The following is a 17,165-nucleotide window of genomic DNA, read 5'->3' as shown; positions in this document are numbered from 1 at the left end:
TAATAATAATAATAATAATATACTGTTGGACTAGCATTATACATTTGCTCATGTGTCTCGTTCCATAAAACAAGGCTGATGTTCTCGTGTGTAACTGCAGCGCCAAATTGAAAGCTCAAAGCCCTGTCATGTATGCACTATAATCGGCAAACTGCATTCTTCCTGGTCTGTTGGGGGATTACTGTACAGTGTAATCTGAACTTCTATACTTCAGAAGCAAAACACACAAACTAACCAGATGCAGAAGCTTCTATGCAAATATGAACTGGAAAGATGTAAATACATTGAACAAAAGAGTTAGTATCTGCTATCCTCGTCGGCTTCTCAGTAACACAGTATATTAATTTTAGCAACAACAAAAAAGAAACGCAAACGAACATGATACCTCTAATTTTAAGTATGGGATATATTCATGACAGAACAAGCACACAGGTGAACAGGTTTACTGTCCATTAACCACGTACAGAACGTTACCTCAGCAACAGGTGCAATTTGCCAAATGTCAGCAAAAACTGTCGTGGCGAAAGCAAATATCTTACCTGTAAGAGACAACACACGAGACAGACCAGTAATATCTTTGGTTCGGTTTTTCCACGAAATGTTTGGTGCCCCATGGTTATTAACTAGTTGAAACAAAACGGCAAAAAGTTAACTTTTTGGTTTCTTTATGTTTCTTGAAGCATATCAGCTGAAGAATGTTTTACTTTTTTTCTTAAGAAAAAATAAAATAGCCTACTATAAACTTTTTAAAAAAATAAAGAAAACAGCAAAGGAAAACAGCTGTGCGGCTTACGAACTCTCCCGTATATCTCGTCTGTATGCTTTCACTTGAAACCTTTGAGTTTGAGGAAGAAAGTTTTGAATTGGGGTGGAGCAATGACAGTGCCTCAGCGTCATGTAATTGCTGTTTCATAAACGTGAGCTCCCTCCTCCTTCCATTTTTTAAAATCGTAGTTATTTTCGGTATTCCCTTATATCACAGCTAAACCAGGTTTTTAGTCGCACTTCTGAAAAACTGGAGCAGTTTTCCTCCCCCTTGTATACAGAATTTGCCTTTCCCATTCCTCTCCCCCCTCTGGCCAAAAATCTTGAAGGAAGTTGGGTCACTTTAAAATTTGTGAACCATCCCACATTCTTTCAATAACTTCACTGGACCAATACTATTTGAACCAAAGACATTCTTTTTGTACCCCCTGAAGTCAATTTTCTTTAATCAGTTTTTTGTCTAAATGTATACATTTCTTTGTAATATATTTTCGAACGAGTATGCAACATAATCAATTTATACACGTTTAGCTTAGTCATTTTAACTTTAGAAAAAAAAAAACGTCTTTTGGTTAGAACCTACAATAAACATAAATAACCAAAATTATCATCTGCTTTCTCTTTCTGAAGTACACTAACTTTTGTGACAGCGTGTCTGACAAAATAATTGTGCCCACTTCTTCAATGGCAAGATTGGGATATTATATTTATAAAGGAAAGGAAAGAAAATGCATCAATGTTAAGGCCCTTCTCGTTCTGTTAAATAACTCTGACACCCTCTTATTTAGGTTCTATTGCTTAATTAGAATTGTTATGCAACAAAATGATCTATTTATATCATACCAACCTGCATAATGATGGCTCATTGAGGATATTGTTTTTAAAAGTGTTATGGCAAGATCAGAAGATGCATTATCTCAGGATCTTGACGTTTTCAAATTGCTCGCTGGAGATCACATGGATGGAAAGTGTGTCAAGCCCAGCGTCATCTTATTAATTTTGGTTGAGTGAATTTCAAAGCTAAGCTGTTCTGATAACAAGAGACACCTACACACAACTTTACACCTATTTCATATTTTCATTTATGCGTGAATTACATTTATTTTCATGTTGCATGTCCTATAAACTGGGATATAAAACTTAAATGAGGGGGTATTTTCAACACAATAAGGGAAATTGGTAAATACAGGCCAAAGGCACTGGTTACACTCAGATGCCTTGTTTCCACTCCTTTCCCCAGGTATACCTGAGTCTGGGCAAAGTGTAACTGGAGAATGTTTCCACGGACTCTCAGGGACACATTAGCTACACCTTAGTACAGTTTTGTTTCTCAAACCCAAACTCATTTCAGTTGTTACTTCCAGACAGAGGCCTCCAGAAGGGAAAGGGATGAGATCCTAAAACTACAGTCCTGAGTTCCTTGGGATGTGTATCTCTGATAATGGCAATAGTGTACTGTAAGAAATGTTGACAAATCCTTGTTTGAATAATGCAAGAAATAAAAATAAACACTACCTAGCCAAATAGTTTGCCACACCTTAATGACACACATGTTCTCACACAATGTACAAGTATGTTACTATAAATAAACTGGAACTGGAACTAACTTACAATATGGTGGAGCAATACTGTTTATGATAGGCCTGGAAATTTCTTTTTTTGGTTAATTTTTCATGACTGTAAAAATAAGCAAAACTAACAGGGGTCCTACAGATGGCCATCATACTTTTGTAATAGTATTCCAAATTTTTATATTTTTTATGTATAAAAGGCGGTCCCATGTGACATTACATCTCCCAAAGAACAATTGGTTTACAGGAACCTAACAAGCCAAGTCGATTCCAGGCTTTGAATTTACGACCAAACATATTAAAAGTAAAGTACCTATAGTACAAAAGAGAAAGAAGAAAGAGATACTCTTTTTGAATTTAAACTCATTGCTGAATAAGTACATTATTAAAGTATTGGGTTATGTAATGTTCAAAACATCCTGTTTCACCAGGTACATTGTGGCAAAGTGGTTTGCAGAGCGCAGGTGTAGAGGTGATGTGGTGCTCAAGTAATAACATCACAACAACGTTCATGATGCAATGATGATTTATTTATAATCCAAAGTCACTTGACAACTGTAAATAATAATCACTATCAATACACAGCTGTTTGTATTGCTCAGTAAAAACAAGGGTGTTCAGTCCCAAAATAATAATGACAGTAAATACACAGACAGAGCACTCACAAGTCCAAAGTGAGTACTTTTTAAGTGCGATTGGTGAAATATATTTATTTGTGAACAGTAGTGCAGTGTTGCCCAGGTTTGTGCTGGCCTAGGCTTTAGCGACAGCTCCTGGTACGTGTTAGCTGTCTAACAAGAACAAACGTTTACAATTAGTATGACAAAACAAAGAAACACTAAACACTCACAGTACATCACGGTCCTTCAGCGGTTATGATCCGTAATCATAACAAAGGAGCACTTCGCTTGGCCATGTCCCCTTGGTTAGCAAGTGCAATCTTTTTTCCTCCAATCCGAGATTGTCACATTGCTTCCCGTTGGGGGCGATGACTTGGTGTTCTGTGGCTCAGCCCCCTTCCTGGATGGCCGCCTTCCGACTGACCCTGGAACGAAAACCATCCAGTCCTGAGTGGCGCATCAAGAAAAGGTGCTCTGCATGGAGTGCAGGATGCACCCTATAGCCTGGAGATTGCAGGTTCAAATCCAGGCTGTGTCATTGCCAACCATGACTGATGGTTCCCAGGGGCAGAGTGCCACCCAGGTAAGGAGGGCTTAGGGCAGCAGGGTAATCTACCATTCATCACACCCCAGCAACCCCTGTGGCTGATAGGGCACCTGTGGGTCTGCAGGGGAGCTTGGCAGGAACACATTTCAGAGGTCATGTGTTTCAGTCTTTGTTTTCTGAGTTGCCTGGGGGTTGCAGAGGTGAACCAGGATTTAATAACACAATTGGTGATTCCATATTGGGTAGAAAACTGAGGTAAAGATCTGGCAACAACTAATAATAATAAAAGAAAAATTTAAAAAACAACATCCATTTAAACAGCACCCTCACAGGTCAGGAGGGAGATTTATAACAAAGAATGATTATTTTCTGTCACATACATACATCAGTGTTTAGCTATTTTTGAATGAACTTCCTCTGTGAAACCATTTTGCGGCCCAAAGGCATCTTAAGCTGTCACAAAACATTGATCTACTCAGTATTCTATGGGCTTAGGACATGTAAATTAGAGTATGCAGTGTTTGTTAAATGTTGGTTGAATTGCAGTCAATATTTCTTGTGCCAAACTCTGTTCTCATAAGAAACAACATTGACTGAATCGTTAACCACACCCTCCTAGTTGTAACCATCACACCACATGTTAGGTGAAAGTGAATTTGAAAGTGAAATATTGAGTCTTCTAAAATGATAAGTTATAAACTATGCTTAGAAAACAGGTAGAGACGGCTAGGGAGACGGCTTGATCATTTCAAGAAGCAACAGTTATCTACAGTGTATTCATACCAATATATTAAGGAGTAACTAGTTTTAAATTCCATTCTCATAAGTTTTTTCATTTTTTATGCCCTTTACCTTTTTATGTTTGCAATCATTTGGAGTGGCTCTTGGTGCATTTTTTATTTTTTAATAAGTCTTTGTGAAGATGCTTTGGATTGAAGGTGAATCAGTTCAGGGACTGCTCTTCAGTTGCCCACCATAGACATATGTTATGTAGGCTAGACCAGTGTCTTTATATTAGTAAGCGCCAGAACCATCCTGTGCACAGCAAGGTATTGCCAGCAAAACAAAAGACACTATGTCTGACCTAAGCAATATTTTAGGACAGGCAACTAGAACTGAAAAGCAGATCTTGAACTAAATAATCCAGTATCATACTTGCTGAAGTGGAGATACGGTGCCTATAGTAAGTATTCAACCCCCTTGGACGTTTTCACAGTTTGTTGTGTTAAAACCTTAAATCATGGTTCATTTAAATGGGATTTTTTTTTTCTTCTGTGACCAATGCCCTTCTTACCTGGCTGCTCTGTTTGGGAGGACGGCCTGCTCAAGCAGATTCTGGGTGGTGCCGTATACCTTCCACATCTTAATGATCGACTTGAGTGTGCTTGAAAGGGATATTCAATGCCTCTGAAATCTTGTTATACCCCTCCCCTGATCTGTGCCTTTCCACAACTTTATCCCAGAGTTGTTTTGAAAGCTCCTTGGTCTTCATAGTAGTATCTTTGCTTTGAATGGACTACCCAACTGTGGGACTTTACAGAGACAGGTGTATTTAATCTGAAATCATGTGAACCCCTTTTTATTTCACACAGATGGACTCCATTTAACCTATTCTGTGAAGGCAGCTGGTTGCACCTAAGCTTATTTAGGAGTGTCATAGCAAAGTGGGTGAATACTTATGTAATGAAGATTTTCAGGTTTATATTTTTAATTGATTTGTTATTTCAAACCCCCCCCCCATTTTTTCACACATTGAAAGTGTTGAGTTGGTTGTGTAAATCAAAGGAAAAAAATCCCTTTTAAATGTATCAAGATTTCAGGTTGTAACATAACAAACTGTGAAAACGTCCAAGGGGGTGAATACTTCCTATAGGCACTGTAGATTCTGTGTAATGCCATCAGGGACACAAGTTCATCTGCTTTTACAATTAGAAAATTTCTACTAAACAGAAAAACAGGAGCCATTTCTAGAAAACCATGCATCTTGCTCCTACTCACTGAGCCCAGAGGACGTTTTCTAATCAGATCTCTAAAGATGATGTTCAGTGGATACACAAATTTGCTGCAGAACAACATTACAAAATTCCCAGATATTGGGGCAAAGTGGGCAATTAGACCATGACCCCTCATCTTCCTGATCATGTATGATTATTTAATTATGCCACATTTCTATCTGTCACTGTGATTGACTTGAAATCTGTATGAAATCAGACTTGTTAATTTCCATCAGCAGCAAATCAGAATTATTTAGTTAGGATTGCCGGCACAAGGAACAGGTTTATGAATGCATTCAGAAATATCAAATGTACAAAAACGGCCAAGTATATTTGTCACTGTATGTACACTTCCCTCTTTCCCATTGTATCATTTATGCTACCAAATGATCCATTCAGGTTTTTATTTGTATGGATTTGGGGGGAGAAAATCAGGAACAGGCACCTTTTAACAGAACACATACTGTACAGTATAACTCTATAGAAAGAAAGAAAAAAGAAACTGCTCAGAAAAGACTCACAGGAAATGGAAGGATACAAAGTGTGGCTCTCTGTGCAGCAGATTATGCAGAGCTAAATAATGCAGCGCAAGGGTGACTTGTCAAAATCTTCCCACTCAGAGTATAGACTGGAGTGAGATATAGTCTGCTATGATCTGGGTGTATTCTGAGTGCCCGTCTTCCCCCTCTGCGTGAGAGAGAGAGTAACATGTCTGCATGTGGGAGTGCTCAGGAAATGAATGGATAATAAACACAACTTCATGTGGATTGTGACGAGGGTGGTGAAAATGTTTGTTATGTATGCATGTAAAGTATATGTATTTCATATTTTTAAGTAACTCCCACAGACCAGCTTATTGCAAGTTGGTTGCTGCATATGCATTTCACAGAAGCAACAGAAATAAAGAGGAAAGAGGAAGTTGTCATTTAAATGCAGATACAAAAAAGTGTGAAAACTTTTAAATAAAATAACTGAAATCATGTGAACCACATATCAAACTCATGTTATTAATATCCTGCTTCAGACATAAGCATTTATAAATGCAGTTTAACTTCATGGGATTTTTTGTTTTTGAAAATGTAGTTGAGATCATCCATACTGTAAGTAGAGTATATTGGATTGTTCTATAAAAACTCTCCCCAGAGTTAAAATACTAGCATTTATTTTAATGGGACAAGAGCAAATTTTTCAGGACTGAATTGTTAACTGCTTTATTTTATACAATTTATTACATGTCAAGCAACAGTCTGCACTTCAGGGTCTGTTTCAAACACATTAGAAACTGCATATTTGATACCTGTATAGTGAATGAAAGTTCACAAAAGGTTGGAGTTATGAAAGTATTTTGTAAGCTACAACATAAGCTCTCTAGTATAAATTTACTGTATACCAATGACAAGAGGTTTCAGCAAAAATCTATAGTTACCAATACAGCGTGTAACCTACAAATAGCGTGGGCTCTTAAAAAGAATATACTCTATTTGTGTTGACTTGGGTTCCTGTTCCTGTTATGAACCATCTTGTGTGCAGCGTATCAGGCCAAAAGAGGCCGGTTAACAGCAATGCTTAAAATATAAGTGTAGTGGTTATACTGTAAATGTATAAAACACAATCATCTTTTTTTTACATTATGATTTGTTATTACTTGCTTCTAAGAAAATTGGATTTGACAGCAGCACTGTTCCTGAAACTGAAAACAATCTAAAATCTATATTTTATCCTTGCATCAGTGTTTTCCCAATCTAAGCTGTACCACTGTTCATAACTTTCAATTGGACAGTTTGAGTTGTCCGAAATTTTTTTTATTGGTATTGATGTTTTACTTATAAGAGAAAATAAACCATTTTGTCTCAGCTCTGACTGCAATATGATTCTAAATATAGATGCTAGTCTAGTTTACAAACAAAATGGTATCAGAAAATTATCATCTGATTAACATCCATCTAACTTTGTATATGGTAGACATGGAATATGGATATACACACACACCCACACACATATACACATATATATATATATATATATATATATATATATATATATATATATATATATATATATATATATATATATTCGCTTTCTTTCTTTGCTGTAGGTTTTATTGTAGCTAGATCATTACAGTGAATATGACCTGAAGTGCAGGAAGCAATTGAGAACCAGCAACTTGTAATCTGTTAGTGTGCTTCATTTTAAATACCTGCTACATTGAAGCACAAACAACAGGAATCCAAAGTTCTCCATGACAAGAAAAGAGGGATTAGAGAAAACATTGCTTATAAACATTAAGGAATGGATTTTAAAGAATTGTTTTAGTAGTTTAAGAACTTGGCAGCAAAGAATCTAGTTATTGAATAAATAAATCCCTGTATAAGCTAATCAACAACCTGTTTGTTCAGCTGCTGTATTTGTGTTGCTTATTGTCTATTAAACACACAACAGTGCTACATTTGAAAATTCTAAAAGGCATTTAATAAATAAAATTTGAAACATTTAGGATATAGGTCATTTTCAATGTCTTAAATTGAGTCCAAATGAGTGTATGTTATGAATGGCTGTGTATTTTGCCATTTGGGTTAAATCCAATTAAATACAAGCCCATGTTTTGACCCTGTTGTGCCACTGTACCCTGTTATTTCAGATTCTCTATTTTTGAGTTGGTGCCACAAAAGAGAACACATAGCATGTAGTGGAGTTTTGCCTTGACCTTCTCTTTTACAGAAGTGTGTGCTTCAATTTAGTACCTGTTTTCCTTATCAATAAACATCAGAAATATGCTTTACCTACCCCTTATCATTGCAAATGAGCCCACCTATTGTGACCTCTCACGCATCATGTTTGGATGTATCCTGGGAAGATCAGTTAGCAACGCCCGGCATTGCTGGTGCTTTTTATTTTCTGGTATAATGGTGTTCTTTTTTATTATTAGTGCTGTTTTCTTTTTTTTGCTCCTTTTGTCTTTCTTTCTGGAAGCATATGGTAGCATGTAAGCCAATTGTGGTCATATTGATGGAAATGCAACAAGACTGTGGTCCCTGGTGTACCAAGTATAGAAGACACGTCTGAGGTCTCTGTAGTATTGTAACTTCAGTCACTAGAATGTGATGATTGAAAAGGAAAATGGAATACAAAGAATCAAGAAGAAAACTGTGATATTTCAGACCTGTACAAAGTTGCTTTTTAATGACTGGGAACTTCGTGTTAATTCAACCTGTTGAAAGTGTTTGCGATCATTCAGAGTGCTTCTGGGTTCTGTTGCTCCTATAATGATTTGTTATCAAATCTACCTTTCCCTGGCTTGGAGCTTGCATATAGAATCGTGCCAGGGCTGAACAGGCTTCCTCATTCCATTAAAATCACATGACTTTTTAACTCTTTTAGCCTCGCATATAGTCGTCTTCGAAACATGACTGTAAATGTCTTACAGCTGGTATCTCAGACTGTAAAAAAAACAGTCATTCATTGTTTATAGAAATAACAATAAAAACAGCAAAAAAATACTAATGATACAATTGTTTTACCATAAAGAGATCTTTTTTATACAACACAGTAAACTCAATCTCAAAGTAATTTCTATTTACAATACAAGTTCTTTTTCCAGTGTTTATTAGGCTGCTATAGCTTTAAGAAATGGAGCTCTTTGAACTACTGCTATCACTGGTCTCATTGTCTGGTGCATAATTTGAATATCTGCACCCATTACATCTATAGTCTCATTCTGGTGACAAAGCATTTTGTGGCTCAGAGTTTGCAAACTTCTTTTGACTGAGCATTGTACTGCACAGAGCACAGAAAATAAGGATACTTCTTTTTTTTGTTGTTGTTATCTTTATATATTCATCAGCACACCTCAGTTTTCTTATATCAATACCTCTCTAACATGAATTAGTCTGTTTCCGTGGCAACTTTCTGGTTTAGGAGACCATGAAAAAAATCCCTTCTGTAATTCTGATTTAAAAAAGAAAAAAAGGTCATGCAGAAAATAATGATTCAGTGATTCAGGGTAGATGCTCCAGCTTTAAAGTAGTATATTAAGTTATGTAACAACTACAGTATCACTCAGGGTCATTGCAGGACCGGTTGCCACCTATTCCTTTGTTCTATGCAGAAGACACATGGGGTTCCCAGGGCCAGGGTTGGGAAGCCCTGCCCTACAGTGTGTACCTGAGACTACTATTCCCTTCCTCGTTCCCTGTCCTGCCAATGGGGTCAGTATTGTCTAAAATGAGCATCACAGGCAGACAGTAGTTCTCACATACCAGAGTAGTTACAGAATACAGCAAAGCTTCAAAAATTTTAGTATGAGTCAACTACCACTGCTGCCACCTTGTGGGTATTTCTAAGTATTGCAGACTCCTTCTCAAACTCAGTATGCAACCTCGACTACGATTTGAAGCTTGGTCTATGGGTTGTTTTCTACTATGCTGTAATGATGACCTATTCTCTTTAGTAAGGCCCAAAACTTCGGCTATAATCTAACTTTCTGTAATTCATATTTGACATTTAACTGCCTATTGCGTGTCCCTATAAAGTATGTCATTTATTATATATATATGGCCATTTTTGTAATACAGCTTAAAATTTAAAGTGTAAAATGCTGCCTTATAAGCTAGTAGCTGCTAAGAATGTCCTCACCAAGTCTCGTTACATAAGTGCAAGATACACATGAAACTCAGATGTCAGGATCAGGGTTAGGAAACCAGTGATAAAATGGTTCACGCTAATTTATAATGACTAGAGGCATCCATTGGTAGCACAACTTTATACATGAACAGTTTATATTCACATATCGTTGTTGTTATTTCATGAATGAGGATGGCATCCTTGTGAACGAAATAAACACATGAGCGTTCTCATACTTTTACATAAAAAATACAATTTAGGGGGGAAAACAAGATGCTTAAATCTAAGTTAAACACCTGATTCTTGTAGATCCCAAAATGTAGCAGTGAATACGAAAAAGTTATTCAGACTCTCAATACACAGTCTTTCCAAATTGAGCTGGTTAAACATTCCTAATATTTATTAGTCTTCCTTTTTTGAAATTTTAATTCACAATGGTGATAAAATGTGTGTCCACTTGACTTTGTTTCCTAATAGTTTTCTATGTGTTTGAAGTATTGGGCCTCCTGTTTGACTGTTTCGCAGGGGGACTGTGTTTGAAGTCAGAATATTGGAACAATATATATGCTCATTTGCAGAGGAGGAAACTGCATGAAAACTCTGGGGACAGTATTTGAATACTTTCCAGTGTTTGATCCAGCTTTCTGTAATCTGGCTGTTGGATCTCACTCCTTTTAACTCTGTTTCTAAATTTAGTTGAACTGAGCTACTGTATGAGGACAAACATTAACCAATGAAATCTCATTAACAGACAAGGGATTCATTAAAGGGGCTATAGCTAAAACAAATATTCCACAAAAACCCCTTGTGCACTTCCACCTGCTGAGCATCACATGACTAGTAACTAATCAACCAGCTGCTTCTACCAATGACTGATATGATTTAACACTGAATACATGAAATGAAATGATATATAAAGTGGCACAGATGATTCTTAGGGCAGTATTCACAGAGTTTATAATATTAAATTTTAATTTCCCGCATGCTTTTTACCGGTTAATAAGTGTGACTTGAAACCTCTTCTGTCCAGTGGCACTAATGAGTGAATCACAGTTAGTCCATATTGATAGTAAATTATACTATATTATACTGTATAGTGGATAGTAAAGTGTACTATAATTTTTTGATGTGCAAGTTGGGTAGCAATACGACTATAGCAAGTCTGCTTTGCTTAGTGTATAATGGATGTGGTCAATGTGGGAAAAGAATGTGGTTAACATGTTGTTCTTAGTAAAGGGGTTTTCTGGTTAAATTAATGAGAGACAGTATAAGCTTTCCAGGGTTGTGGTTCATTGAGCTCCACAATAAAACTATTTTGATTTAGAATTAAAGTATCCCATTTGAGGCTTTGCATTTCTATTCTTTGATAGAAGGAGTACATGTTCTTGTAGTACAGCTGATGTGATAAATGGTCCCATACAACAGATCAGGTGTAAAAGTCACTGTTGCTGTCTGCAAAAAGTTCAAAAATGTGTTTTGTTGTTTACATTCAGTTAATTTCCAGTTTTTAATAACAAACAAGTAATGCTGAGGGGAAATATAGGCCTAGAAATAGTTGATCTGTGCATTAATGTTAGAATGTAGTTTCTATTGTTTTGGCCAGGTTACAGTATTTGCACTGTTCTGAATATTTTGTTAATGTTATTGGTTGTAACCCAATGTTTTAGGCCAGATGTATTTCCATGGTCTAGTTGTTATACAATAGCGTACTGCAGTGCAGTGATTCGTCATTAGTGATCAAAAAACAATCTCATTACAGAACACGGCAGCCTTTTAAATGAGAGGAGCATCAACCGACAGTCTTTTAATAATTTGACAGCATGTGCAAACCTGAAACAGCAGAAAAAAAACAAAACACCATACGTGCCTCAGAGTGCCTCAGAGCTTCATGCATTTAATGAGGATTTTTTTCCACTAATCTACACACATTACACTTCACACTGTTAAGGGGAAAAAAGTGTTTATTGAGAAAAAATGTATATATTAAAAATACAAAACTGAAAGATCATAATTGGATAAGTCTCCATCTGCGCACCTATATTTGTCAATATTTGACCATTCTTCTTTACAAAACTGTTCAAGCTCTGTCAAGTTCCTTGGGGAGTATTGATGGACAGCAATCTTCAAGTCATGCCACAAATTTTCAATTGGATTTAGGTCTGGGCTCTGACCCATTTACCTTTTTGTTCCTTAGCCACTCCAATGTAGCTTTGGCTGTGTGCTTTGTGTCATTGTCATGCTGAAAGGTGAACTTCCATCCCAGTTTCAGCTTTCTTGCAGAGGGCAGCAGGTTTTCCTCAAGGACTTCTTTGTACTTTGCTCCATTCATTTTCCCTTCTATGCAACAAGTGCCCCAGTCCCTGCTGATGAGAAACATCCCCATAACATGATGCGGCCATCACCATGCTTAACAGGACGGATGGTGTTCTTTGGGTGATGTGCTGTGTTGGGTTTGCAACAAACATAACGTCTTGTATTATGGCCAAAAAGTTCCATTTTAGTTTCATCAGACAACAAAACTTTTTGAGACATGGCTACAGAATCTCCTGAGTGGTTTTTTGCATAAATCAAACAAGCCACCGTACCATACAGGCCAGATTTGTGGAGTGCTTGGGATATTGTCCCATGCCCACTTTGACCAGTCTTGGCCATAAAAGCCTGTGGCTCTTGTAAAGTTACCATTGGCCTCTTGGTAGCCTCTTTGCTCAGTCTCCTTGCTCGGTCATCCAGTTTGGAGGCATGGCCTTATCTAGGCAGGGTCTTGGTGGTGCCATACACCTTCCACTTCTTAATAATCGTCTTGACGGTGCTCCAAGGGATATTCAAGGCTTTTGATATTTTTTTATATTCATCTCCTGATCTGTGCCTTTCAACAACTTTGTCTCGGAGTTTTTTTAAACCGCCTTGGTGCACATGGTTGAGTCTTTGCTTTAAAATGCACTACCCAGCAGCTACAGGAACTGATGAATTGATCCTGAAATCATGTGAATCACTACAATTTAACACAGGTGGAGGCCACTTAACTTAGTGCATGATTTTGGAGGCGATTTTGGATTGCTATTACAAGGGGGGTGGACACTTATCCAACCAAGATATTTCAGTTTTTATTTTTAATTAATTTTCTACACATTTCTAGAATATTTTTTTCACTTGGAAGTTGTGGGGTAGGATGTGTAGATAAATGGAAAAAAAAGCTATTTTAATGCATTTTAATTCCAGGCTAAAAGACAGCAAAAAGTGAAAATTTTGAAAGGGGGTAGGCTTTCTATAGGCACTGTGTTCCAAAATAGTCTAACAAAAAGTGGAGCATTGCTTGTGACCAGAATACAGAATATAATATTATGAATGAACTGGAAAAAACAAAACAAAAAACATATCAATATATGGTATATATTTTGCAACCAGGACTAGAATCACTACCAATACCCAACATTATAGTATACTGTAAAAACTGCTCAAAAGATTAATCTTGAGGCCATTAATCTATACTGTACAATATTCCTGAAAATTTCCAGAATATGTTGATTTGACTTGTTCACTTTTTAACCTTAATGTTACACAAATAAAAGTAAAAAATATTTTGGTGAACAAATCTTGAGTGTGGCTGCCCTTTGTTAAACTCCAAGCATGGCACTAACTGCAAAGAGACATAGATTTCTAGCTTGAACACTCTTAGTAGCTTCCACAGATTGAAGGTTAACTTGAATCTTGCAGTTACCGAAAATGTCTGCTTGACTTGTCAATCAAACGGTCATATTTGCACGTGTTTTTAGAGTTTCGCCTGCAACTTCACATAGTATTACATAACACAGTATGATATTCCCAAAATTGTTTATTGGTTAAAGCTTTCAAGTGGCTCTGGATTAAATCCCAGTTACTCCTTTAGTCTGAATAGAAAAGCATGCACATTATTTTTAAGCAATTGAGTCTCATTCTTGTTGTGGCTTTTTTTTTTCAGTGCTCTAAATCATATAATATTAAAGTGTGCTGTTGACATTAGGAGGCCAGTGTATTTGGGTGGGGATTGAAATCTGTTCTGTATGAAAAACAAAGTGTGTCCCTTCCTTAATTTTTTTTTTTTTTTTTTTTTTTTTTGATTAAAAGGGGTCCTGTTCTAGGGCCACATGGGAAACTGATACAATCTAAATTTCTGAACAAGGAAATCTTGGAAGTAACAGGCTTTTGTGTTCTTCAGGGCGTTTCTCAAATCATTTCTTTTAGATAAACAGTGTTCATTTTCTAACATAGACACAGCTCTATTTAACCAATTTAACAAGGTTTAAGGCAAACCTTAAAGGTGTGATACTACCAAGAAATAGCTTAGGAGTAGCCTGTTAGTTTCTTAATTGCTTTATTTTTAATTGTTGTGTTCCTTTTTAGAAAAACCTTTTCATTCACATCCTTCAAAATAGTAAAATTCTCATGTTTTGTGAAAATCGCACAACATGCCTATCTGTAACACATCTGTCAGAACATGCAGATAGCCATATAGGTAAAAGCAAGCACCATGTCAGATATTTTGAATTGTATGATTTGAATTGATTTTACAAAGCCTCAACATTGCTACCTTTAGAAATAAATTGAAAGACCACACTAAGTCTTTCTCAGTGTCTGTCATTTTTATTTTGCGTTCTTTTACTATTTCTAGATCTTACAAAGCCACAGTGATAATGCAGAAATGCACCTGTAGGGGGCAGAGCTGAGTAAGTGCGAGTAAGTGGGTTCCATTTAAGTCACTTCAATGTATTTTAAATACAGCACATTAATGGTTAAATATAGCATTAAGATATATTCACAGTCATTGTTTTGTAATGAACTGCAGTGGTGTTCCTGCCATTTCCTGCCAATGAAATGTCAGTGCTGATTAAATCAAAAGGTATTGTATTATGTCAAACATACTCAATGCATACTCAGTCGACAATAGATGAAATGTTTGTCAACTTCATTTCAAATTTCGAGTTTTAATTTGAGCTCCTTGAATATTTCGACAACATGTGGGAAGGTAAGTGAATAGTTGTTAAAAAAAACAAAACAAAAAAACATTTGACCGACACAAGCAAAGCGCAAAGTTTAATTGAAAATGGTTTAGTGTCAATCTTAAAAAAAGGGGAATTTGCAATAGTCAAAGAGTAAAGGTATTTTTCTTAACATGTAGTACAAACAGTGTTATAAATTAAAAAATCTAATCCACAGGATTTAGTGTTCTAGTAATAGCAAACAAGGACGTGCATAAATAACTTTACAAAGGCAATAGCAGCCTCCTAAGTACAGAACACAATAAACAAGCATGCAAAAATACAAGTGCTTATGAAAATCCAAACTTTATAAATGCACACATTTCATTGTCGGGGTGCTTCTGAACAAAACATAAACATAACTATATGAAATTCCTACATGATGCGTAAAAAGCCTTTTTCCAAATTCTTAACTGCACATTACATCCCCATTAAAATATCTAAAACTCATTTTTTTGTGTTTTTTTTCCACCCAGTCACAAATATAATTAAAGGCTAATGCCCACAGCACTGCAGTTTCACTTCCACTTAAAGTATTTTTTATCCAAATAAACATACTAGACAACACCATGCAATTAAACGAGAAACTGATACAGAAAATATACTTCCTCATACTGTTTCAGTGAACACAAAAGATAGAATACCATTGGAACCCAAAAGCTTTGAATCATCCTAGCAAAACCTTTTAAAGCAATAAATACATGAAGTATTTCATTTAGGGCCAAAAATGATGCTGTACGTATCATTATTTCATTTTTTCCCTTTAATTTTAATGCAGTGCTAACCAGTGCTTTAAAACCAAATGTTATATTATACCCCGTGACGGGAATATAGTGGAGGCACACATACATATGTATGTAAGCGTTTATACCTGTGTGTTAAAACTTGGTTTGGACATTTAGACAAGATATTGACAGGACCAGAGTGTGGAGGGTTATGGTGGCATGTATCTGTCTGTATGCCATTTTTTGATTTTGGGGTTAGCCTAGTGTGTTAGAAATGTTGTATATCCCTGTTACTTTGTATTGACATGTTCTACACAGTGCCAGTGACAGGAGAGATCCAGTTCAGTTTCTGCAGAGTTTCCGTATTCCAGTAAAACTAAAATACAGTGGGGTTTTTGTTTTTGCTTCTATTCTCCTTTGTGAAATAGCCTCTGTAAATTAGCATGGATGCATAGTAGCTAAACCACAACATCTTGTAACGATCAACCTCTACACAGTCCTTTATTGTTTATTAAATGGAAAATTGAAATGAAGCTGTCTGACGTCAGAAAGCAAGCTACTTCTACTGTATCCAAACAATTCCATCTGTGTCTCTGTCTGTCTGTCACACTATACCAGGTGTACCCGATAACTGCAATCATTTTGTACCAATCTTCATCAAACTTTTGTCAAACACTTCTAGTCTCCTATAAATGGTTCTGATTGCATTTGGCTATAATCCGATAAACTTCAGATTTTATATGAATATTTTTAACCTGTACATTCACGACTCACTTTCTTACCTTAAGCAGTTAAAAAGCATTACATCATCCCTCTATGCTGTATCTGCCTAATGTATGTCCCCATTCCTATGCTACCAATCATTCTATGTGGTTTTACAATTACTGAAATATTGTTTTTGCTACTTTTTTTTTTTTTTTTTTAAATATAATCTTGGATAACATGCTTTAACCCGAATTCAGAAACTGCTTTGCAGCTTCAGTTGCCTGCCGTAGACATGTAATATAGATTAAATCTGCCACAGTGTCATTATAGCCCCAACACTACAGTATCTAGTGGTCACCTGTGTATAGACAACAATGCATTTGGAAACATGCAGCCAATGTAACTGATGGCACTGGCTGTTTCTTCTAAAAAGGCAATTTGGCTGATATGGCCTATGTTACATGTGTCCATTTCAGGCAACAGGGATTGAAAAGATCTGAGCACGTTTCTCATGAAAAAAAAAACTAACGAAAGGTAATATTTGAGCAATTGCAATTGGAATGATTACAAACATTAAAAAAGAAGAAAAATCTTATTTGAAAC

At 36.2% G+C, this 17,165-nt stretch overlaps 1 protein-coding gene across 1 annotated transcript in view; it reads right to left on the bottom strand.

The window, feature by feature from the left end:
• Positions 1-1,024, bottom strand: part of ptprja (protein tyrosine phosphatase receptor type Ja) — a 59,445-nt gene extending 58,421 nt beyond the window's left edge. The window contains exon 1 of the mRNA XM_041219281.1: positions 540-1,024. Within this exon, the coding sequence (XP_041075215.1) occupies positions 540-614 (75 nt within the window). The 5' untranslated portion in view covers positions 615-1,024. The remainder of the gene's footprint in view (positions 1-539) is intronic.
• Positions 1,025-17,165: the final 16,141 nt, after the last annotated feature.

The sequence above is a fragment of the Polyodon spathula genome, chromosome 19, assembly GCF_017654505.1.
Source record: "Polyodon spathula isolate WHYD16114869_AA chromosome 19, ASM1765450v1, whole genome shotgun sequence".
In the NCBI taxonomy this organism is placed as follows: Eukaryota; Metazoa; Chordata; class Actinopteri; order Acipenseriformes; family Polyodontidae; genus Polyodon; species Polyodon spathula.
Note: the sequence above shows the minus strand (reverse complement) of the source record. Positions and strands in the feature narration are given on the sequence as shown.